Here is a 20,042-nt window from a genome sequence, read left to right as displayed (position 1 = left end):
GGGCCACATGGCACACACATGCCCACATATATACACTTTCAATAAATAAATAGAAGAGAATTTCAACCCTGCACAAAGAGAAACAATATATAACATGGAAGATTTTTAAGTATAGGATTTCAGGGTCTGTGACATGGCTTCATGGGTAAAGACACCTTCCACCAAGCCTGATGACCTGAGTTTGATCTCAGGAACCCACATGGTACTGCCACACATGTGCCATGGCATGCGTGTGCCCACAAATGCACACAGAGAAATCAATAAAATGTGACTACAGTTTTCTTTTGTTTCATTTTGTTTATGAGACAGATTCTCATCATGTAGCCCTGCCTGGCCTGAGACTCAGAGAGATTTGCCTGTCTTTGCCTCCAAGCGTTAAGATTATTTTTTAAAGTAAATATATATGTATATGATTCCATCAGAATGAGCCTTGCAGTTCATGTGACATTTCTAAAGTAAAGTCTCTGATGTAAATGTACTTTCATATGTTTCAAAATGTTTTATCTGTATTGTTTGGTACTAGGTTATCATTTAACATGTAACTTTGGGGCCAGCTTTTTATCATTTCTTATTTTAATAAACCTTCTTCTCATAATCTAGCCTTCTCTCCTTCAATGTTCCCTCACTACAAGGGAGAAAAAGAAACAAGGGCGTCTCTTAGGAAACCGTCTTTCCCAGCTGGGCCTGGTGGTGCGTGCCTGTAATCCCAGGTACATGGGAGGAGAAACACAGGAGGATTCTGCTTTCAAGGTCTGCTTGGGCTAAAGGGCAACTTCAAGACCGCCCTGAGTCACTTCTGAGAGCCTGTCTTAAAATAAAAATTCAAAGCAGACTGGGCACATAGCTTTTTGGTAGAGTATTTATCTAGAGAATGCACAAGGCTCCAGGTGCAACCTCCAGCTGGGACCAAGGGGCATCTTCCAGTTAACTGAAACCCAGTATTCACAATTCGAAATAGTTATTGCTTCCTGGCCCTTTAGCTAAGATCTAGTATCTGGTTTAATAAGTTTAATGTCTTAGACGGCCTCTCTTTGAGGACTGTATAAGTGGATTTTGGGAGCAGGCAGCTGGAATGGAGGCTTGTTCCATCAACTCTGTACACTACGTGTTGCAGTCCCTCCGGAAATGGTGCACCCCTTCGGAGGACTAAATTCGTTTCTCAAAAATTAAAATCATGATTCAAAAGACATTTATCTATTCATGAAAACCTTTCCTTTGACAGAATATTTAGTGATGACACAAATCTTACCTTATATTTACCTTTAATTTGTATTTGTCATGAAATTTGGTTCCCATTTTACACAGATACCTAAGAAGGAACACCATATCTATTGCTTGTATCTTAAGAATTGTATGGGAGACTGGGTAGTGGTGGCACACACCTTTAATTCTAGCACTTGAGAGGCAGAGGACAGCCAGGGCTACAGAGTGGGTTCCAGGACAGCCAGGGCTACACAGAGAAACCCTGTCTCAAAAAAAAAAAAAAAAAAAAAAAAAAGATTTGTATCAGATAGGTAACAAAGAAATATGAAACCTATTGTGATTCTGTTAATATTGGGGTTTGATGACCAAATACAACCTACATAAGCTCTACAGAGGTTCATACTAATAAAAACTGCTGTCATACATACTTTATGGGCATTTTAACATGTTTACCTGGGGCACAGAGAGATGACTCAATACTTGAGTACCTGCTGCTCTTGCAAAGGAAGGACCTGGGTTCAGTTCCAAGCCCCACATCCATCCGAAACTCCAGTTCCCTGGTTTCTGAGGCCCTTTTCTGGCCTCCATGGGCACTTACTCATGGTATACTTACACATACAGGCAATGCACTCATACTTATTAAAAAAAAAAAAATCTTAAAAATGTGTGTTTGTTTTACGGAGTTAAATTGCTATTTAGCAGAAACTTGGAAATAAATTCCTAATATGCCATTTTGTCAAGCTGAGTTAAAACTTATTTAAAGTTAAAGAATCATTGAAAAACTGATTGTGAACTTTGATCCTTATCATGGCTTAATCTTTCCTAGCAACACCTAATGTTTTGTTTTTATCCACATATTGGAAACAAAGCAAACATTTGCACCATTTACTGTTAGCACAAGGCTTGGAAATACTTGGTGTGGATTCGTGCTTTGCCCCGGTAGATTGGCCATGCTGTGGTCTGCAGGCCTTTCGGTCAGGTGGTCAATACACTCGGTGCTCTCCAGGACAACCTCACACTCATCGAAGGATTCTCTGTGGCCTCTGAGAAAAAAGGCGATGGTGTGCTTAAACTTTGAGGGTTCTGGGCAGTTGCCCAGCATTCCTACCCATTGTGCATGACAAATATCTTGCCCGGTGGTAGGAATTTCCAGCTTTCCCGCATCTTTCAGTAGGAACTGCCACCCTGTTCTCACACATGGGCGGCCCAGCACACCACTCATATGTGCTCAACTTACCAGCCACAGCGAAGGCAGTTTCAGAGAACCCAGGACAGGGGTGGGTGTTAAAACCTGGTCGAGTATTGCCGTCAGTGACTGCCCTCTTACCTCCTAGACATTCAGAAAGGCCTCATATTTTCTTTTCTCCTTTAATGCAAGTGTTATTTTATTTTTATTTACTGTTTCAAGGGAATATTTGCTGCTTTATTTACTATTGTAGTTTTCCACTAAGATTCACAAGGAAACACATTTTATAATACACTCTTGAAACTGCTTGTTCTTTAAACATATATTGTAGTTATTTCAAAATACTGTTAGGGGGTTGGGAAAGGAATATTTCAGTATTGTGGAGGAAATGGATAGCAGAGAAATTTTGTTGAGGTTGAAATGTGATATGATTGCCCCAGGACAGCCTCTCAGACGCATGAGGAATATAGTAAAATGTTGGTGTCTCCTAACTACCAGGTCATTTCCCTCTACAGCTTCATGAGCTCTGAGATCCAAAAATAGACTGTAATGTTTGAGGCAGTTTATAGAAAGCAAATGCAATTATCTTTTAGAAGGTCAGTGTGGAGCACAGTATTTGCTGATAGAAGAAAGACTTTCATTTTCCCTCTCCAGCTCCTCCCTCCTTCTGCCCCTCCCCTTCTTCCTTCTGCCCCTCCTCTTCTGCTGCCTAGAATAATCTCTCCCAGATGATTAGACAACAGGTGCCAGGAGAGTGAGGCAAGCTGGCTTTGGGCCACATGCACGCGGTGGAGATCCAGTGTCGCTCAGGTTTTGGTGTATGGCCGTGTCCTTCCACGGGAAGGGATAACCCAGTTGAAATACATACTGCAGCTCCTGGGGGATTAAGTGTTTCCTTTGCTTTATAGTACAGAATTTTACAGTGTCTTTGTTTGGAAGTTCTCAGGTTGCTTAATGATTTCTCTAGCCTCCCACCACACCCACTGTGGCCAGATGTGTGCGACCGCAGCCTTCGAACCTCCACAGGCTGGCCGCTTTCATTGTACAGCTTATGCCATAGCTTTCCTTTATTTAGTGATGACATTTACATGTTTTGTGTTTTAGGGAGCCAATTCAGAGTCAAAATGTTGTTCTGGTGTTTAATCCCATTACAATGCATAAGATGCCTGTGTGGTATCATCGTTGCAGAGAGCTCTGCAAGGATTTTATTAATTATTCAGGTCTTATGTCTATATTAAATTACAACTGGAGTAGTACTAATTGATCGTTTTTCTAGTCTTTTAAAGTTGAGGGTTTTTTGTTTTGTTTTGTTTTGTTTTGCAGTCTCTATTGGTGCCACCAACTTTGAGTAGACTTTGGCTCTTTTATTTACTTTTTAAAACAGTCTTTGGACTTGACTATTTTAAGAATAGACTTTGAGGAATTACAGCCTTTGGCAGCTGTTTGAATGGAAATTCCTTAGAGCTTTCTTAGAGATTTTAGAAGGCTTTTAACTAACCTTGAACTCCCCCATTGACGAAACATGCTGAGATGTGAACTCCACTCATTTCCCCCGCTCTCAAGAGTTCACCTTGTGCTGAAGTAGATGATGCCTTTGGAAGGGAAGCCTGGGGGAAGGTTGGGCTGGGAACAGTTGAGCTCGTTTAGAGGTGCAGGCGAATAATGCATTGCTGAAAGACACAAACTGAATATGCTGAAGGGATCATTGATGCACTGAGTTTCCTGGAAGGTAGGAAATGGGAGTGCCGCTCCAACAGGGACACCAGCCTCGGGTTCGTGGCACTGGGAGAGGAAGTTACACATGCTGTAGGGCAAGAGGAGGAAAAGGAGTTTGTCCTGTGAGAGGGCAGTGCTTGGTAACAGAGAAAGCCCTGGCTAGGTTGGAGGTGAGGAAGAGGAAAAGCAGCAGGTGCCTGAGTGTGGCTGGGGAGTGATGAAAGACCTTACAGGCTGGAGCACTGGGCTTGAATGGAGGGGTAGTGCTGTTGCCAGTGAACAGTGAGGACCCAGTGGACGCTGGCAAGTGCCCTTAGAATGGTGATTCTACACACACACACACACACACACACACACACACACACACACGGCAGCTTTTTCCAGTGAAGTGCTCCTGCACGGCCACAGCTCAGAATGTGGAATCTAGGGAAATCTAACCGGTCCTATGATAGGTAAGCGGGTCCCCACAGGCAGGGACATGGTGTGTGTACTGCTGAAAGTGTGGCATGCCTTTGAAGAACTGGTGGGTTGCTTAGAAAGTGCCACGTAAGCTGGGCAGTGGTGGCACATGTCTTTAATCACAGCACTCGGGAGGCAGAGCCAGGCGGATCGAGGCCAGCCTGGTCTACAGAGTGAGATCCAGGAAAGGCACAAAGGTACACAGAGAAACCCTGTCTCGAAAAACCAAAAAAAAGAAAGAAAGAAAGAAAGAAAGAAAGAAAGAAAGAAAGAAAGAAAGAAAGAAAGAAAGAAAGAAAGAAAGAAAGAAAGAAAGAAAGAAAGAAGAAAGAAAGTGCCACGTAAGAGGTAGAGACGAACGAGTCCAGAGATGTGGATGGCAGTGAGACCTTGGCCAGCCCTTGGAGTATTCACTTCACTCCCTGGGTGGTGGACAGGGCAGAGGGTCTTATGCTGGAAAACAACAAGTCCTGCTTTGCTTCTAGAAAGATCACTGACTGCTGCCTGCATAACAAAAGGAAGCAGGGGTCCTGAAAGGGGGCGGAGTTGGGGAGAGAGTGGTGGCAGGCAAGTGGCTAGGAAGGCTGAGCATGGAGTACCCTGGGGATGGGATGGTGACTGTATTTGACTTAGTTGAGACCAGTTTGGTCTTAAGTGACTCGGAGGGAAGAACAGGCTATGATTGACTAGGTTTCCCTTCATGCTGGTTTTGTATTAGATGAGCTTAGTAATTATTTTATTTGGTTAACCTAGAGAGGAGCTGTCTAGGTGTCTAGGTATCAGTTAGGTAGGAATGTTTGGTTTGAGTTTTAAGACAGGGTTTGGTCATGCAGTCAGGGTAGTCCTAACTTGCTGTCTCCCTGATACCCCGCAAGGCTGGAATTAAAGATGTGCACCACCACACCTGGCCTGGGTTTATTTTCAGTTACCTTTCTTTTCCCGAAATAGAAAATGCATAGTCTTTATAGACACTGAAAAATAGAAAAGATAAGAGTAATAAATCATCCTCTCTCACTACTCAGAGACAGGTATTATAAATATTTCCATTTCTTTCCATCTTTTGTCCGAAAGCAGTGTTTACAAATTGAGATTCCCTCTGGCAGGAACAAAGGTCACTTTACAGCAGAGGCTCTGGAGGCTAGGCATGCCTGGGCTGTCCCTGCTGCTTTTGCTCTAGGACACAGTACTTGGCCTTTAATATGGGCCAGGTTACCTTTTGCACCTTTTTATTTATTTATTTATTTATTTTGAAGATGAAGCTTTCATGAGAGATGACCCATATGACCTGTTCCCAGAACATTGCCCAGTGACCATTTGCGTGAAAGCCACTTTCGATAAATGCCAGATTGCCCACATTTGCTATTCCAAATTCCTAGTGGGGAAAAGAAAAAAAAAAAAAAAAAAAAAACACCTCAATGGGAATGAATCTTAGTTTGTTTACTGAAGGTAGACCAGTAGGACATTGGTAACAAGGGAAGAGTGAGGGCTGACTGGGCATCTTAACTGGCTTGTAAGAAGAAATGGTATGTGGGTCCTGCTGGGCAAGGTGCCCCTCCCTGAACTTCTTTTTTATAACATCCCTTTTAATCTGGTCCAAGATTGATGGAGATATTATCTCGGGCTGTAAAAAGCTGTGAGCTAGATTGGAATGACAAACACACATTGACAGCTTTTGAGAAGATGGATGGAGAAACAAGCTCTCAACTCCAGCAGGCTGCAGGCTCTGTCCTTCTGTGGCCCTTTGGAGGAATGTTAGTACAGGGGGAGAAGAGTTGTTTCTGTTCTCTAGTTGGATATTTTCCCTAGCCAGGCTTACAAACATCTCTAGAATAAAGGTCTCTCTTGCGTGTAGGATATTATTAATCATAGCCAAATAGATAATTATAACCAAATGCTTTATCAGTTGGACCAAGCTCTATTTCTGTCTTATTCTGTGTCTATATGATTTCTACTCACAAGGTTCAGGAATACCATAGGATGTGTTGTCTGTAAGAAGGGTTAGTTAGTAAGTGTATTGTGTCTCTGAGCATCAACTGTGTAGATTAACAGAAATTCGGCACTAATGTGGAACCATGGTGTAACAGAAACGCACGAACATCACTATCAACTTCTAATAGTTATCATTGTGCAACTGCAAGAAGATGAAATGGTGCCTTGACTGCTCTAGAACTGTTGGCTCCCAAACAGATTACAGCGTAAACATTCTTAGAAATGTACTGAAACCCATCAGATGCTTAAATTACATCAGATGCTTCCTCCTGGAGGCAAGAGATTTTGTAGGTATAGTGCACACAAAACCAAATGATTTGGTTATTAGCTTTACTATATTGTAAATAGCTTTAAGGTATCTCTCTGCCTAGCGCTTTGGACGTTTTCTTTTCTACATAGAAAATTAGCACTTGTGGTTTGAGTGGGAGCAGTATGTCACTTTGTCTCCACCAGCACCCTCCCTGTGCTTGGAGGATACTTCCCAGGGCCTGTTGGTTCTGAACATTTATCTTGAGATGAGCAGGGAGTCTACTTCCTGCTTCCTAGACTGAGTCTAAATGCAGGACTAGACAAAGCAGACTTGAGCCAGAACAGTGATGGCTGACGTCATCTGAAGGTGAATCTGCCGTTCCTGTGAGACACCTACACAGGTGCAAGAGGCAGCGAGGCCCCTGTCCTCTCGGCTCGGCTGACTTTTGTTTCTCCTGCTGTTCACTCCGGAAGTGCGAGCACTACAGCTGATCTTGGGGTTGCTGGAGGTCAGGGAGCCTATGGCCGAGGGGTGTGACAAGAGAGCACATGAGCTTGAGGACGAAAGGAAAAGTTCAAAATGAAAAATGACCAAGCGATTGGTGGATTTCTCCTGGGGCTTGGGGGATGGCGGGGGCACAGACTGAGAAGGAAAACCTCCTGAGAATTTCACCTAGACAGAAGGTAAGTTGTTTGCTGAGAGGGAAAGTGAGGCAGCCATTGCTCCAGTGTCTTGAATTCTCCGTCCTCATGCTCCCAGGACACCCGAGTGCAGACACATGAAGCTTTCAGTTAAACTGGAAAAGGGAGAGGTGAGGGCCTTGCAGATCACCGCTCCCTGGATTGGTCTCTCCTCTCATTTTATTTTTCCTACCTGTCATTCTGTGGCCACTGGCAATGAGAAGGGAACCAGTCCTGTTTCCCTGGGCACTCACGGCCTTGTACTGTCCCAGGGAAAGCGTCTCTGCTGGTCCAGTTCAGGTCAGATAAGCTCTCGGGACCAGTCACTTCACCTCACTTCCCAACACAGTGACTGATCCTGTGGCCACACAAATCCGGAGCATCTCAGGCCCAGGACTGGACCCTAGGAGACCAGTGCAGCTCTCTGGAGTGTGCTCTCTCCAGCGTGTCATTCTCGGTGTGCTTTGAACTCTCCTGGTTACAGTTCATCTCATTGTTTTTTATTGCATGGTCCATAAATCTAAGCTTCCAAGTCAGAGATGTTGGGCTACAGGAGCTGTGCCTGTGCTGAATCAGCGAGCTCATCCCTGTTGCTCTGGTGGAGCCATACGGTACAACAGCCACTTCTGCAGCATTTATGTTGTAGTGGGTGGAGCAAGACATCTGGTGGTGACATAGAGCGTGTGGGAGTGGGACCATACTCTGTATGCCATACTTCCCATTCCATATATGGGACTCATATCCACAGCATCTTGAAACCAGTCTCCCTTGGGTGTCGAGGAAACTGTATGTTCTGAGCATTTATGTCACATTTGTCTTATTATATTCAACACAAGTTTCAAGAATTCAAGTTGACTGCTTCAGAAATAGTTAAAGCCAAGTTAAATGATAACATTATAGACAAAAAGTTATAAAGCCCAGGGAAACATGAGTAGACAGCGGCTGCTGTATGTCAGGTCTACAGTCTGACTGCGAAAGCGTGTAGACTTCCATCTGAACAGACTCTGCTGTGAATATCTAAACCAGAGCAGCGACTTAACTGAAAGACACTCTAGGAAATGCATGGAAAACAGAATCAAGCAGTTTGAGTTCTGATCCCTTGGTGTGCCGAAGGGGTGGCATGCCTTCGCTGAAATAAACCCTCAGACTTGGTTAGTATGGAATTCCTGCCCAGATGTTGCCTGTCCTGAGAAATTGCGGCCTTCATGGAGTTCCCTGCTTCTTTCTGGACCCAGTTGTCCATCATCTTTGGATGGCTGACTCCTCAAAAATATAGAAACCATTCCATCTCCCCTACCCAGATGAACTGATTTGTGAAAATTCCTGCATTATGAGCAAACACATGTGTCTACACCCGTGCACAGAGCTCAGGTCCCCAAAATACCACCAGTTTCTGTATCATGTTAGAATAATACCTTACATATATTTACATAACATAATTTATGATTGAAATCCTCATTAGTCCCATGGAATGAAATTAATATACATACTTCAGTTTCAAAAAGAGAAAACCTTTCAAATGCCTAAAGAATATATTTGAAAATTTGGAGGGGGGGGCTGGTATGAACATTTACAATAGAACCTTTTAACATGCAACTTCAGCTAATTCTATATGGAATGTGGGTTCTGATAGGCAGAGCATTGTTAAAGCTTACAAATTATCCATCACTTTTGACTGAAGATAACAGTCCGTGCTTATAACCATTATTTGCACTGATGGCTCATGGAATGTTCATTGAGTACTCATTTGCATGGAATTATCCTGTTTCTCTTTATTTTTTTTTTAAATTTTATATTCACATCTCAAGAAGTCTGCCACTTGGATTAATAAGTAATGAAAAGTCAAAGACTCTTTAAAACAATTTTTAATTACATGTATGTGCATGGTATATGCAGTACCTATGGAGGTCAAAAGTGTCAGCCCCATAGAGCCAGGTGGTTGTGAGCCATTTGATACAGGTGCTAAGACTTGAACTTGGTTCCTCTGCAAGACTGGTACATGTACTTAACCACTAAATCACCTCTTCACTTCCAAGTCAAGCACATTTACATAGTAGCTATGTTGAAAACAAGAGCAGACACCTGAGTCAATGATAATTTGATCAGAATGTCAGACCCACTGTGAGTAAAATAAGGGATACAAAGGGATCCGCTCTTCTGCAGTCTGGGTGTTGATCAGAGCCTGTAGGACTATTTTGCTTGTGTGTAGTGCTAGGTCCATAAGCAGAGGAGCGGAGGAGCAGCATGGATTCTGGAACATAGCGACAGGTGAGGTCAAACTGGACCATCTGAACTCTTGCAAGCGTCTGCCATTGGTGCTCCGGGTGTCCTGCAGAAGAGCTGGTACATTTTGCCAGAGAGCAGCAAACAAAGTTGGCCCAAGATCTTCAGTAGCTGGAAGAACTCAGAAACCAGCCGCAGCCTGAGGAGATCTGGCAGGAACTGAAGAAGCTGCAGCCTGCCTGGTGCTGCTGGAAAGCTACAGTTTGGCCAGCAGATCCACAACTGAGTGTGAGCTACAAACAGCACCTGACACCATACCAGCTTTCCAAGAATCAGCATGGCTACTGCTTCTAAATCTCACTCAAACCCTGTAGCAGTCTCTAAACTACAGCTATGCAGGGACAGTTGAGCGATGTAGTTCCGGTATAAGCAAACCGACAGTAGAGTTCATCTCTCTGAGCGTGACACTCAGATGCAAGTAGACCACAGCAAAATACCATTTATGTTCCTACATTCACCACACAAAAGCACTACTGTCCCCCCAAAGGAGAAAGCCGTTCTTTGTCTTTGGATGCTATCCGTTGTCTTCAAGCCTTTTGTCTTCTTGACACTGTGTAACTTACAGTGAGTAAGCTGTGAGAAGCAAGCCAGGAACCAACACTTGAAGAGACTGAATTTTTAAAGAGATGTCAGATATTTTAAAGAGAATGAACTTTTACAATGTTTGAATTTTTAAAGACTGTGGGACTTTCTAGATTTCCTAAATAGCTCAGAATATAATTTTGCATGGTTCTTTTTTGGTTTTTTGAGACAGGATTTCTCTGTGTAGCTTTGGCTGTCCTGGAACTCTTTGGACCAGGCTGGCCTCAAACTCATAGAGATCCAGCTCCCTCTGCCACCCAAGTGCTGAGATTAAAGGCGTGCACCACCGCCACCTGGCCTTTGCTTGATTCCTAATATGTGTGTCCTGGTTTTTTGTTATCTTAATACTAGTTATCTCAAAGATGAACCTCCGTTGAGAAAATGCCCCCATCAGATTGGCCTCTAAGCAAATCTGTAGAGAATTTTCTTGATTAATTATTGATTCGAGAGGGCCCCACCCATTGGAGATGGTGCCCTCCCTAAGCAGTACCCCTGGGTGTTAATAAGAAAGAAAGCTTAGTAAGAGCCAGGGGAGCAAGTCAGGAATCAGTGTTCCTGAAGTACGATCTGTACTTCATTTCCTGTCTCCAGGTTGCTGACTTGAGTTCCTGCCTCAGCTTCCCGCAGTGGTGGAGAATAAACCAAGAGCTGAAAAATGAAATAAACCTTTTCCTCTATAAAGCTGTTTTTGGCCAGTGGTGTTTGGTCTCAGCAATAGAAAGCAAACTAAGACAGAAATGTGTACCAGTAGAGTATTGCTATAACAGACCTGACCGTGGGACTTTGGGGGGGATGGTGGAAGTGTTTGGAACTTTGGGCTGGAAAGGCCATTGAGTGCTCAGAGCTTAATCAGCTGTTGTGGGAACTCAGAAGATCTGAATACTGATGAGATATTTCAGGAGGAAGCAAAGACTATCAAGACTGTTGTTGAGATTGTTGACTAAGAATTTGTGGCAATGAAACCTTTGCTTTACTGGGACAGTAAATGGTGATTAGCTGGGCTGAAAAAACAGCTTTGATTATAAGAGACAATCATCGTTGAGGTAAAATCTTCTGGGGTATTTTCTCAAGTTCAGCACACAGATACTATGGGACGGAGGGACAAGGCTGCATCTCATATTGGCAGCTAAACTTGGTCTGTGGGTGGTGGATTTCGAAAGCAAGAAGGGGTCATGGACAGTGGCAGAGACTTGGACCTGTGAGAAGCCAGGAGAGGCTGTTGGTAAAGGTGCAGCCTGAGTCACAGTGGAAACACTAGGATTGAGGGGGTCATGGAGAGAAATTGAGGCTTGACACTGTGTAGCAAGGTCAGTGTCCCAGAAGAGGTTGCTGATGCAGTTGCAGCTTGTGGAGACCCGGGCACACTGCAGACAACAGAGCTATGGGAAGATTGCCAAGGACAGTGGCAGGTATGGTATGGAGCTGGCCTGGAGCTGGCCTGGGCCCATGAGACAAGCTTTGTGAGCTAAGGATGGTAGAGCCTGAGGGGGTTGAGCTGCCCAAGCCTTTTGGAGCCCAGAACATTATGAGTGAATCCCAGGTGCAAGACATTGAGCTGCAGGATTTAATTTACACTGTTGGAGATTAGTTTTCATTTGATTTGTTTGTAACCATGCCCTGGTTATTCCTTCTTGGAGTAAGAAGTATGTAACTCAGTTTGGAGTTTACAGGAACACTTGAGAGACTTTGGATTTTAAAGAGATATTAGAGAGGCTGAACTTTTAAAGTGTTTGAGTTTTGTTTTTTGTTTGTTTTGTTTTTTGTTTGTTTGTTTGTTGTTTTTTGGTCAACCCAGCACAAACTAGTGTTATCCGGGAAGAAGAACCTCAGTTGAGAAATGCTCCCATCAGATTTCCTGTAGGCAAATCTATAAGGCATTTGGATTATTGATGTGGGAGGGGGGCAGTGTGCTGTAGGTAGTGTCACCCCTGGACTGGTGGTCCTGTGTAGTTTAGGAAAGCAGATTGAGCAAGCCATGGGAAGCAAGCTAATAAGCAACATCCCTCCATGGGTTCCTATGTCCGGGTTCCTGTGTCCGAGTTCCTGCCTTGAGCTCCTGCCTTGGCTTCCTTTCCCTCCATAAAGAGTTGTAAGCTAAAATAAACCCTTTCTTTCCTAAGTTGCTTTTGGTCGTGGTGTTTCATCACAGCAATAGAAAGCACACTGAGACACGTGTGCTTGTCAGTAGGTGGCATCAGGTGGCTCCTGTAAGTCCCAGCCTTTCCTACACTGCCCTCAGCAGCAGGATTTTCCTCTGATCTGTGTAGAGCTCAGAGTGCGGAGCCCAGCGTTTGGAGCTACAGTTTGCACACACATGTTCAAGTGACTCCTATCACTGAAATAGACTCAAAGCAGACAGTTCTGAAATGTATTAAACATGTTTTTCTTGAAAAAAAGATTTCATGCTCAAATAAGTTTTGGAAACACTGAGTAAGCAGCATTAATTAGATTTATCCATGTTAGTATTTTCAGAGCCCTTATCACACTAATATGATTTGACCATTAAGTCATTGTGGGAGCAGCGCCCAGAGTTACTTAAGGAACATGGCAGGAGACAGACTAACTTCTATTGAGTTACTGTTTCTTCTACTGATTTGCCTCCAGCCCATTTAGTCAGAGATTTTCTTTAGCCTGATCAGATTTTGGATTACTGTTATACCCTAAAGAAGTTGGCACTGTTAACAAATTATAGAACCTATTTATGCAGTTTATCGGGGGTTTGGAAAATGAGTCATAACAATTTCTTGGGCATTGCCTTTGACAGGTAAACAGCAATTTTGCACCTTAGCATATGGGAGGTTGTTGAATGTGTTGTCTAGGCTGGTACGCTGCAAGCTTTATGATCATGGCCATATTGTAACACATGAAATCCAACCTGGGCCAGGCAGAGCAAGGTGTCCAAAGTCATCGTCTCGCCTCAGCTCTTTCTCTGGGCACTTAATTACCCCTGATCTAGTAGCCCAGTGCTGATGGCTGGTGCACAGGCTCTGGGGTGTGTGAAGGACTCTGACGTATGAAGGATACTACTGCTTTAAACCTTCAACAGTGGCTTTAGTGATTGTAACTGTGTATTTAGCAAACAGTTTTCAAAGAGAATGAAAAAATACATATTCTTGACAGTACATTTTTAAAATAATACATCTCTCCTAGAGAATTTTTCTCTAAGAAATGACAAAGTATTAACTGATGGTATCAAAATTGAGATGAGAAGCAGGGACATCTTCATGATGGGTGGGAGGTCCTGGATCGTATCTCGAGGAGCATGACCACCACCAAAAAAGAAGGGAAGAGGGCAAAGTTTACCATGGAAAAGCTTCAATACTGAAGCAGAATTGTTTTGAATGGTATTTAATACTTTCTGGCTTCTCTTTCTTTTTACAGTTTTTTGAAGTGCCATTTGACTCGAACATGAATAGAACCAAAAACAGGCCTCTGGTTCGTGGACAGATCAGGTAAATCATGACTAATCCTCTTTTACATTTTAGAACATTCATTGACTTATTCATCCTGAAACTTGTTGTATTGTTATGTCCATTTAGTTGAATAATTATAGTAAGTTTTCCCCTATGTCCCACCACCTATCTAGTGTCAGGTTCTTGGCCTCATGAACAGTATCAGATATGAGTTCACTCATACAGTGGGCCTCAAGTCCAATCAAAAAGGTTGGCTAACCCCATAATGTTTGTGCCACTGTTGTCCGAATACCTTGCAGGCAGGCCACTGATGGAGCTCTCAGGGTTCGCCGCTGGGTGAGACTGATGATTGCTTTCCTCCTCCAGTAGCATGTATAGAACCTTCCAGCACTATGAACAATGTTAGTCAGTAGAGAGGAAGCATCCAGTTGAGTACCAGCTAGATTTCTTCATGTTCTAGGCCATAAGTGGTGTCTTCAGCAGTGGGGTCTTCCCCACAGGTTGTAGAGGGTAACCAATAACATTGGCAGTTTAGAGTTTTGGGGGCTCTATTGGGACTCTTTTGGTCAAAGACTCAGAAAGATGTAACTCATTAATGGTACTGAGGGTTTTACTTGGTTGTATAATATGTCTAGTTGGGACATTGTCTTCCCCATTATATGTTAAGTCCATTTAAATTCTATTTATACATGTATATATTTTAGGAAGCTTCTACAGCAGTACGTTTCAGTATGGCTTTCCAAAGGCCTTTAGTGTTAGTTCTCCCTCTCATATTTCCTCCTCTACTCTGCCCTCCCGTCTTCTTCCCCATTTAATCCTCCTAATTTCCCATTTACCCCTTTATAACAGTGTATTTCCCCTTCCATGGAAGATCCCCAGAAAATGGTTTGGTTTTATTGTTGTTGTTTGTTTGTTTAATGCACTTACCAGACAGGCACTGTCGTAGACTCTGAGGACAGTGATGACCAAGGTAACAGTTCTGTGTTTTACAAGATACCAGTTTCTTAAGTGTCTTATAGAATGTGCCAGATACTACATAGGGACCAATTCTAGGTGATATGTAAACACACAAAGGAGTATCTAGCCCAAACACAAGATCTCCCGCTTCTCTTGTCCCATCCACCCTGTTTATTCTTCTAGTGTGGATCCCTGTTCTGAGCCCAGAGGCTTTGGAGATCCATGTTGAGTGCCCTGCAGATGTGGCAGGCTGTGTGTCCCCATCTCCCCCCTTTTCCTTACATTTTTTCATTTGTTTTCTAAAACCAGGCAACTGGAGGCAGCCTTGGCCTCTCTGTTACCCCCTCTTTATTGTTTACTATTTCCTGGCCTTTCAGCCTCCTGGACTGTCCTGGACTCTGTCCTGTTGCCCATGGCTTTGACCGAGGGCCACCTTCTGGTCGGTGCAGGTTGCTCAGCAGCCTGGCTGCCTTCCCTGCCTTTATTCTCCTTTTATCTGGCTTCCACTCAGCTGGCAGATGCATCTCACTTAAATGGTCACGTTGGTTCTGGCCGAAAACCTTTTTACAAAATGTAATTAGGAAAATGTTTTGTTTCTTTACTGTGTTCCGCAAGGTCTTAGTGACTTCCCTGCAGGCCTCCAGCCCCATCCTGAGTGCTGTGTTCTCTGGTTTTCATTGCCCTCTCTCCCATGCCACACTCCCCTGTCTGTCAGTCATGCCGGCTGTGCCTGCGGTGGCCTGGGAACCCTGTCTCTGAGGCTGGAGGCTGTGTTGTGCTGCTGTCACGGCACTGCTCAGTACTGTCTCCTCCTGCTTCCCAGGGCCTTTCTACTGCACTGTGAGACCACAGTGTGACGGGCCAGTGAACACAGACGGCAGAGGCAGAGCATAGCACATGCGGCCACATGCTGTGGTGGTTGTCTTCATTGGGGATTCTTTGGCTGCGATGAAACACCATGACCTAAAACAACTTTGAGAGGAAGGGCCTTATTTCATCTTACACTTGCAGCTCACACTCCAGGCAAGAACTCAAGGCAGGAACGGATGCAGAGGCCATGGGGGAACACTGCTTACTGGCTTGCTCCTCACAGCTTGCTCAGCCTGCTTTTGTAGACAACCCAGGACCACCAGCCTAGGTGTAGCACCACTCCCAGTGAGCTGGGCCCTCCCACATCAATTATTAATCATACAGTGCTCCCCAGACTTGCCTACAGGCCAGTCCATGGAAGTATCTTCTCAACTTCTCAACTTCTTCCCAAAGGGCTCTAGCTTACATGAAGTATATTAAAACTAGCAAGCACACCAGCACAGCAATGATGAGCAGATGTGCAAACATGTAGACAGAGATGGACAGGCAATAGAGAACAGAAATGTCTCCCATGCCAGGGAAATACAGCATTCTAGATATTTCTTGATTTCCTAACATTTCGGTCAGGCAAGCACACAAAAATGACACAGACTGCCAAAGCCCTAAGAAGATCGGGAGTGAAGGGTGAATACATGAGCGTTAAGATTAGAGGAGGGTGAGCATATGGGGTGGTAAAGCGGGCAAAGGTGCTTGTTGCCAAGCACAACCCCTTAGTTCAGTCCCCTGGTTCCACGTGGTAGACAGGGAGAACTGATTCCCACAAGTTGTCCTGTGACCTCCACCAGCACACTGTGGCATGTGTACACACATACGTAACAAATAATGAACGGCAAGTGTATGAATAAATGGAATTTTCAGTGTTTTAGAAACAAATAAGAGAAGTGCACCTTGACAAACCAACAGAATTCCGATTTGCGGAGTGTTAAGCAACGACAGAACTGGATATAATGGACAGGGTAAAGCAGATGGATCCGCTAAGGAACAAGGAACAGGGTGATATGACATGAAATTAGAAGAAACCATGGCAAGAACTGATTGAGATTCGCTGTGACCTGGGAAGTGTGGGACACTGGGGCCAAGTAGCCACTGAAACAACCCCTTGGGGGTGAGGGGAAAAAAATGAAGACCTGTTTCAAGTCCCATAGGACCGTAATGACAGGAAGGTCAGAGGGGAGTGAGTTGTAATGTTGACGCTGTCTGCATCTCTGACTAGACGGATGGCAGGTGACTGGCGTCTGCCTTCCAAGCCTCTGCCTGCTGTGTGACCCTCGTGTCTCCACAGATGGACTCTCCCCACCCCACATCCCTGCCTTGGCTCCCTCTCTTTTCAGCCCGTCTACAACGCCTGTCCACTGAGAAACACCCCTTCTCTCTGACATGGTCCTGCACTCTGCTTCTGTCACATCCAGCACGATTGCCTCCAGGTCTCAGGTCATCCATAAGGTGGAGGAGCCAAGAAGAATTAGAACATAGCTGTAGAGACCTTGTGGATCTAGTGTGGAGCCTAGTCCTCAGACCACCACCAAGCCAAAGACTAGCTCTTCTCCAGCGCTTGGAGCTGGACCTGAAGGCGGGAGGGAGTCCACGGGCAGCCTTCCTCTCTGCAGGCCTCCTGCTGGCCAAATGCTCTGAGTGCTAAGCCCCCTCAGCCTTTGCTTTTGTCCACCTGCAGCTTCGCTAGGCCAGTCTCCAACTTTAGTAAGCACAGCCATTGTTCCCTAGACTTGTGTGGACATAACTTTATGTGTCCTTTATGGGTGACTTCAGGGGATTTTAAAGGATAATTTAGAGTCTAGTACATTTTGCCTGACCCTCATAAACTGAGTCCATTGTGGGACTGGGCTCCACATGCTTCATGATTAAAGTGGGTTCAGGCCTGAGGCAGCCTTGGCAGCCCACATGCTGCTCGCCGGTCCTTATAATGTGCTGCCTTTTAGACAGCTTGTTTCCAAGAGGAGAGGGTGGTACTGGATACAGCTGGTAAGTGAGGGATAGTAAGTTAATTTATCACCTTTTAAAATAATGAAAACATACTCTTTATATTATAAACATGGAAATTTTCTATATTTTTTTCATTAGAATCAAAGAGGGAAATAGAGCTACAATACAGTCTAATGAGAATAAAACTTAACGAAATTATAGTCTTTGTCTCACCTTTCCAAGGAAAGTACAGAGGCAGTACTTCCGTTTTAATTATCTGCCAGTGACCTGTATAAAATGCCAATTGCAGTCAGGCATGGTGGCCCGTGCCTGGGATCCCGGTGGTTCACAAGGCTAAGTGGGAAGATCACAGACATGAAGGCACCCTGGCCTACACACTGACCATATTGCAAAACAAAGTATTTACAATGCAATTAATACAAGAATATGCCGGTTCGAGCTCTAGCTGAGCGGTACAGTGTGTGTTCAGCATGCGCTCGACCCTGGGTTTCCTGGCACCAGAGAAGCCACTTCCTGTATTGCTCTGCTAGCACTCACAATTTCAAAAGAAGTTTTTGAAAAGCACTTGTTCATCTCACCCCATTTGGAAAATACTGCTCCCGTTTTCTGCACTAGTAAAGGAAAGGGTGCCTGAACCCATCCTAAAACATACAGGCATGGTTCTCTGCCACCTGCGTAGCTTTCCTGGGCCTGTGGTGCCTCGCAATAACACAGGTACTTAGAAACATCTTTACAGCTTCTATGTCTTTCCTGTGGAAACACTTGACCCTGTGGCTTTCTGCTTTTTCCTTCAACTCTGGGGCCATTGTGTCAGAATTATTTATCAGGCTCTTTAGTGGCATGGGGGCCACCATGTGACTATGAGCATGTCACTCAGGATGCGTCCCAGATGCACATGAAGCCTCCCAGAGCCACAGTGCTCTTGGCTAAAGAGCTCATGCATCTGCCTGGAAGGAAGTCTGCAGAGAAGTGCTCCAGGGGCTTCATAATGGAGCTGTCTTAACCTTGCTGTCACCCCCATGATCGGAGCCCGGCTGGAGCCAAAGCACTGCAGCTGTTCCTCTGGGAGCACGGGATCCCCGCTTCAGATGGACCGCTTCTGTTGGCGATCGGAGTTGGTCATGTACAAAGTTAAGAGGTGCTTTGCTTCCAAGGTCTGTGGGACTCTGTTTTCCTATTCTCAGGAGTAGATCATTTTTTCCGACCCCTTATGCTACACAAGTGTCCAGTGTCCTTGAACTGCCCCACCCACTTAGGTGCCCATCTCCTTGCACACCGGTCCTGATAGGATAAAATGAATTTAGGAGTTCAGAGGTACCTGGAGGAGTGGTTTGAAGTGAAAAGCCCCAGTTTTTTTTTTTTTCCAAGATTTATTTCCGTTCCTAGCAGAATAGGAACAAGCAGTTGTCTACAGCAGATTAGCGCTACCATGCCTAGGCGCTGTTGGAGGAGTTGTTGGAACTTAACAGTCCTCCAAGTTCTGCCCAGTGCTGCTGAGAGCAGTCACTCTGCCCAGACTCACCCTGGACCTCTCCCCAGACTCTGCCAGCCGTGCCACCCTGGGGTTTCTTTTCCAACTTAGCACTTGAACGTGTGGGTCTTCTCTCCTACACAGACTTGTGCCGGCTGCATGCACTGACTCCTGTTTCTCCTCCTCGAGAAGAGCATCCCCCTTAGCACTTGCTGGTTGCGGCTGACCTCTAGTCTCCAGCCACCTCTGCTTTTCTCTGCATCACACTGCATTTTGCTTTCCAAATACCAACCCTCTGCATCCCTTTCTCACTTAAATTCACGCATCCCCAAAATGACTATCTCAGCCCCAGCCCTCAATCCTCAGTTTAGTTCAGTTCTCCAAGTACAAAGCACCACCTTCACGAGAAAAACTCTGGTAGCCCAAGTATGAGCCTGGTAGTTCACCCCTGATCCAGATTCCTGGGGCAGCAGAAAAGCAAACAGTGGCAGTTAAACATTAGAGATGGACAGGGGACACTGAGGCTGCCTGTGCCTAGGAAGCTTGAGCCTAACTTCAGCTTATGCTTGGTCTGACGGTCACCTCAGGCCCTGGTTCCACACGATAACTTTGAAGCTGCAATCCATCTCTCCCCCCTCAGCACATGCTTGCATCAAATCCAGGCACCGCTTTATACTCAAGACTTAAAGGGGGGTTGTTTGGTTGGTTGGTTGGTTGGTTTTGGATTTTTGAGGCTGTATAGCCCTGACTGTCCTAGAACTCACTTTGTAGACCAGGCTGGCCTCAGACTCAGAGATCTACCAGTCTCTGCCTCCCAAGTATTAGAATTAAAGGCATGCTCCACCACACTTGGCTGAAGATTCTTAAATTTAGAAATAATTGCATTTGTTTTGCCTAGGAGGTGGAGGCATGCCTCCTCTCCCCTCTTTCTCCTCCATCTGACAGGTCTTCCTCAGCATTGTTTCATTGTTCTTTGTTGTTTCAAGAGTGCAGAGAGATGTAGACACTTGTAATCTACTATCTTCAAACTTGGAAGTTTTCC

At 44.8% G+C, this 20,042-nt stretch overlaps 1 protein-coding gene and 1 pseudogene across 1 annotated transcript in view; both read left to right on the top strand.

Moving 5' to 3' along the window:
• Positions 1-20,042, top strand: part of Cox10 (cytochrome c oxidase assembly factor heme A:farnesyltransferase COX10) — a 117,672-nt gene that overhangs the window by 73,460 nt on the left and 24,170 nt on the right. Inside the window, exon 5 of the mRNA XM_006973526.4 lies at positions 13,730-13,800. Coding sequence (XP_006973588.1) covers positions 13,730-13,800 — 71 coding nt within the window. The remainder of the gene's footprint in view (positions 1-13,729; positions 13,801-20,042) is intronic.
• Positions 961-1,139, top strand: LOC121831964 (U2 spliceosomal RNA; annotated as a pseudogene).

The sequence above is a fragment of the Peromyscus maniculatus genome, chromosome 8 (assembly GCF_049852395.1).
Source record: "Peromyscus maniculatus bairdii isolate BWxNUB_F1_BW_parent chromosome 8, HU_Pman_BW_mat_3.1, whole genome shotgun sequence".
Lineage (NCBI taxonomy): Eukaryota > Metazoa > Chordata > Mammalia > Rodentia > Cricetidae > Peromyscus > Peromyscus maniculatus.
Note: the sequence above shows the minus strand (reverse complement) of the source record. Positions and strands in the feature narration are given on the sequence as shown.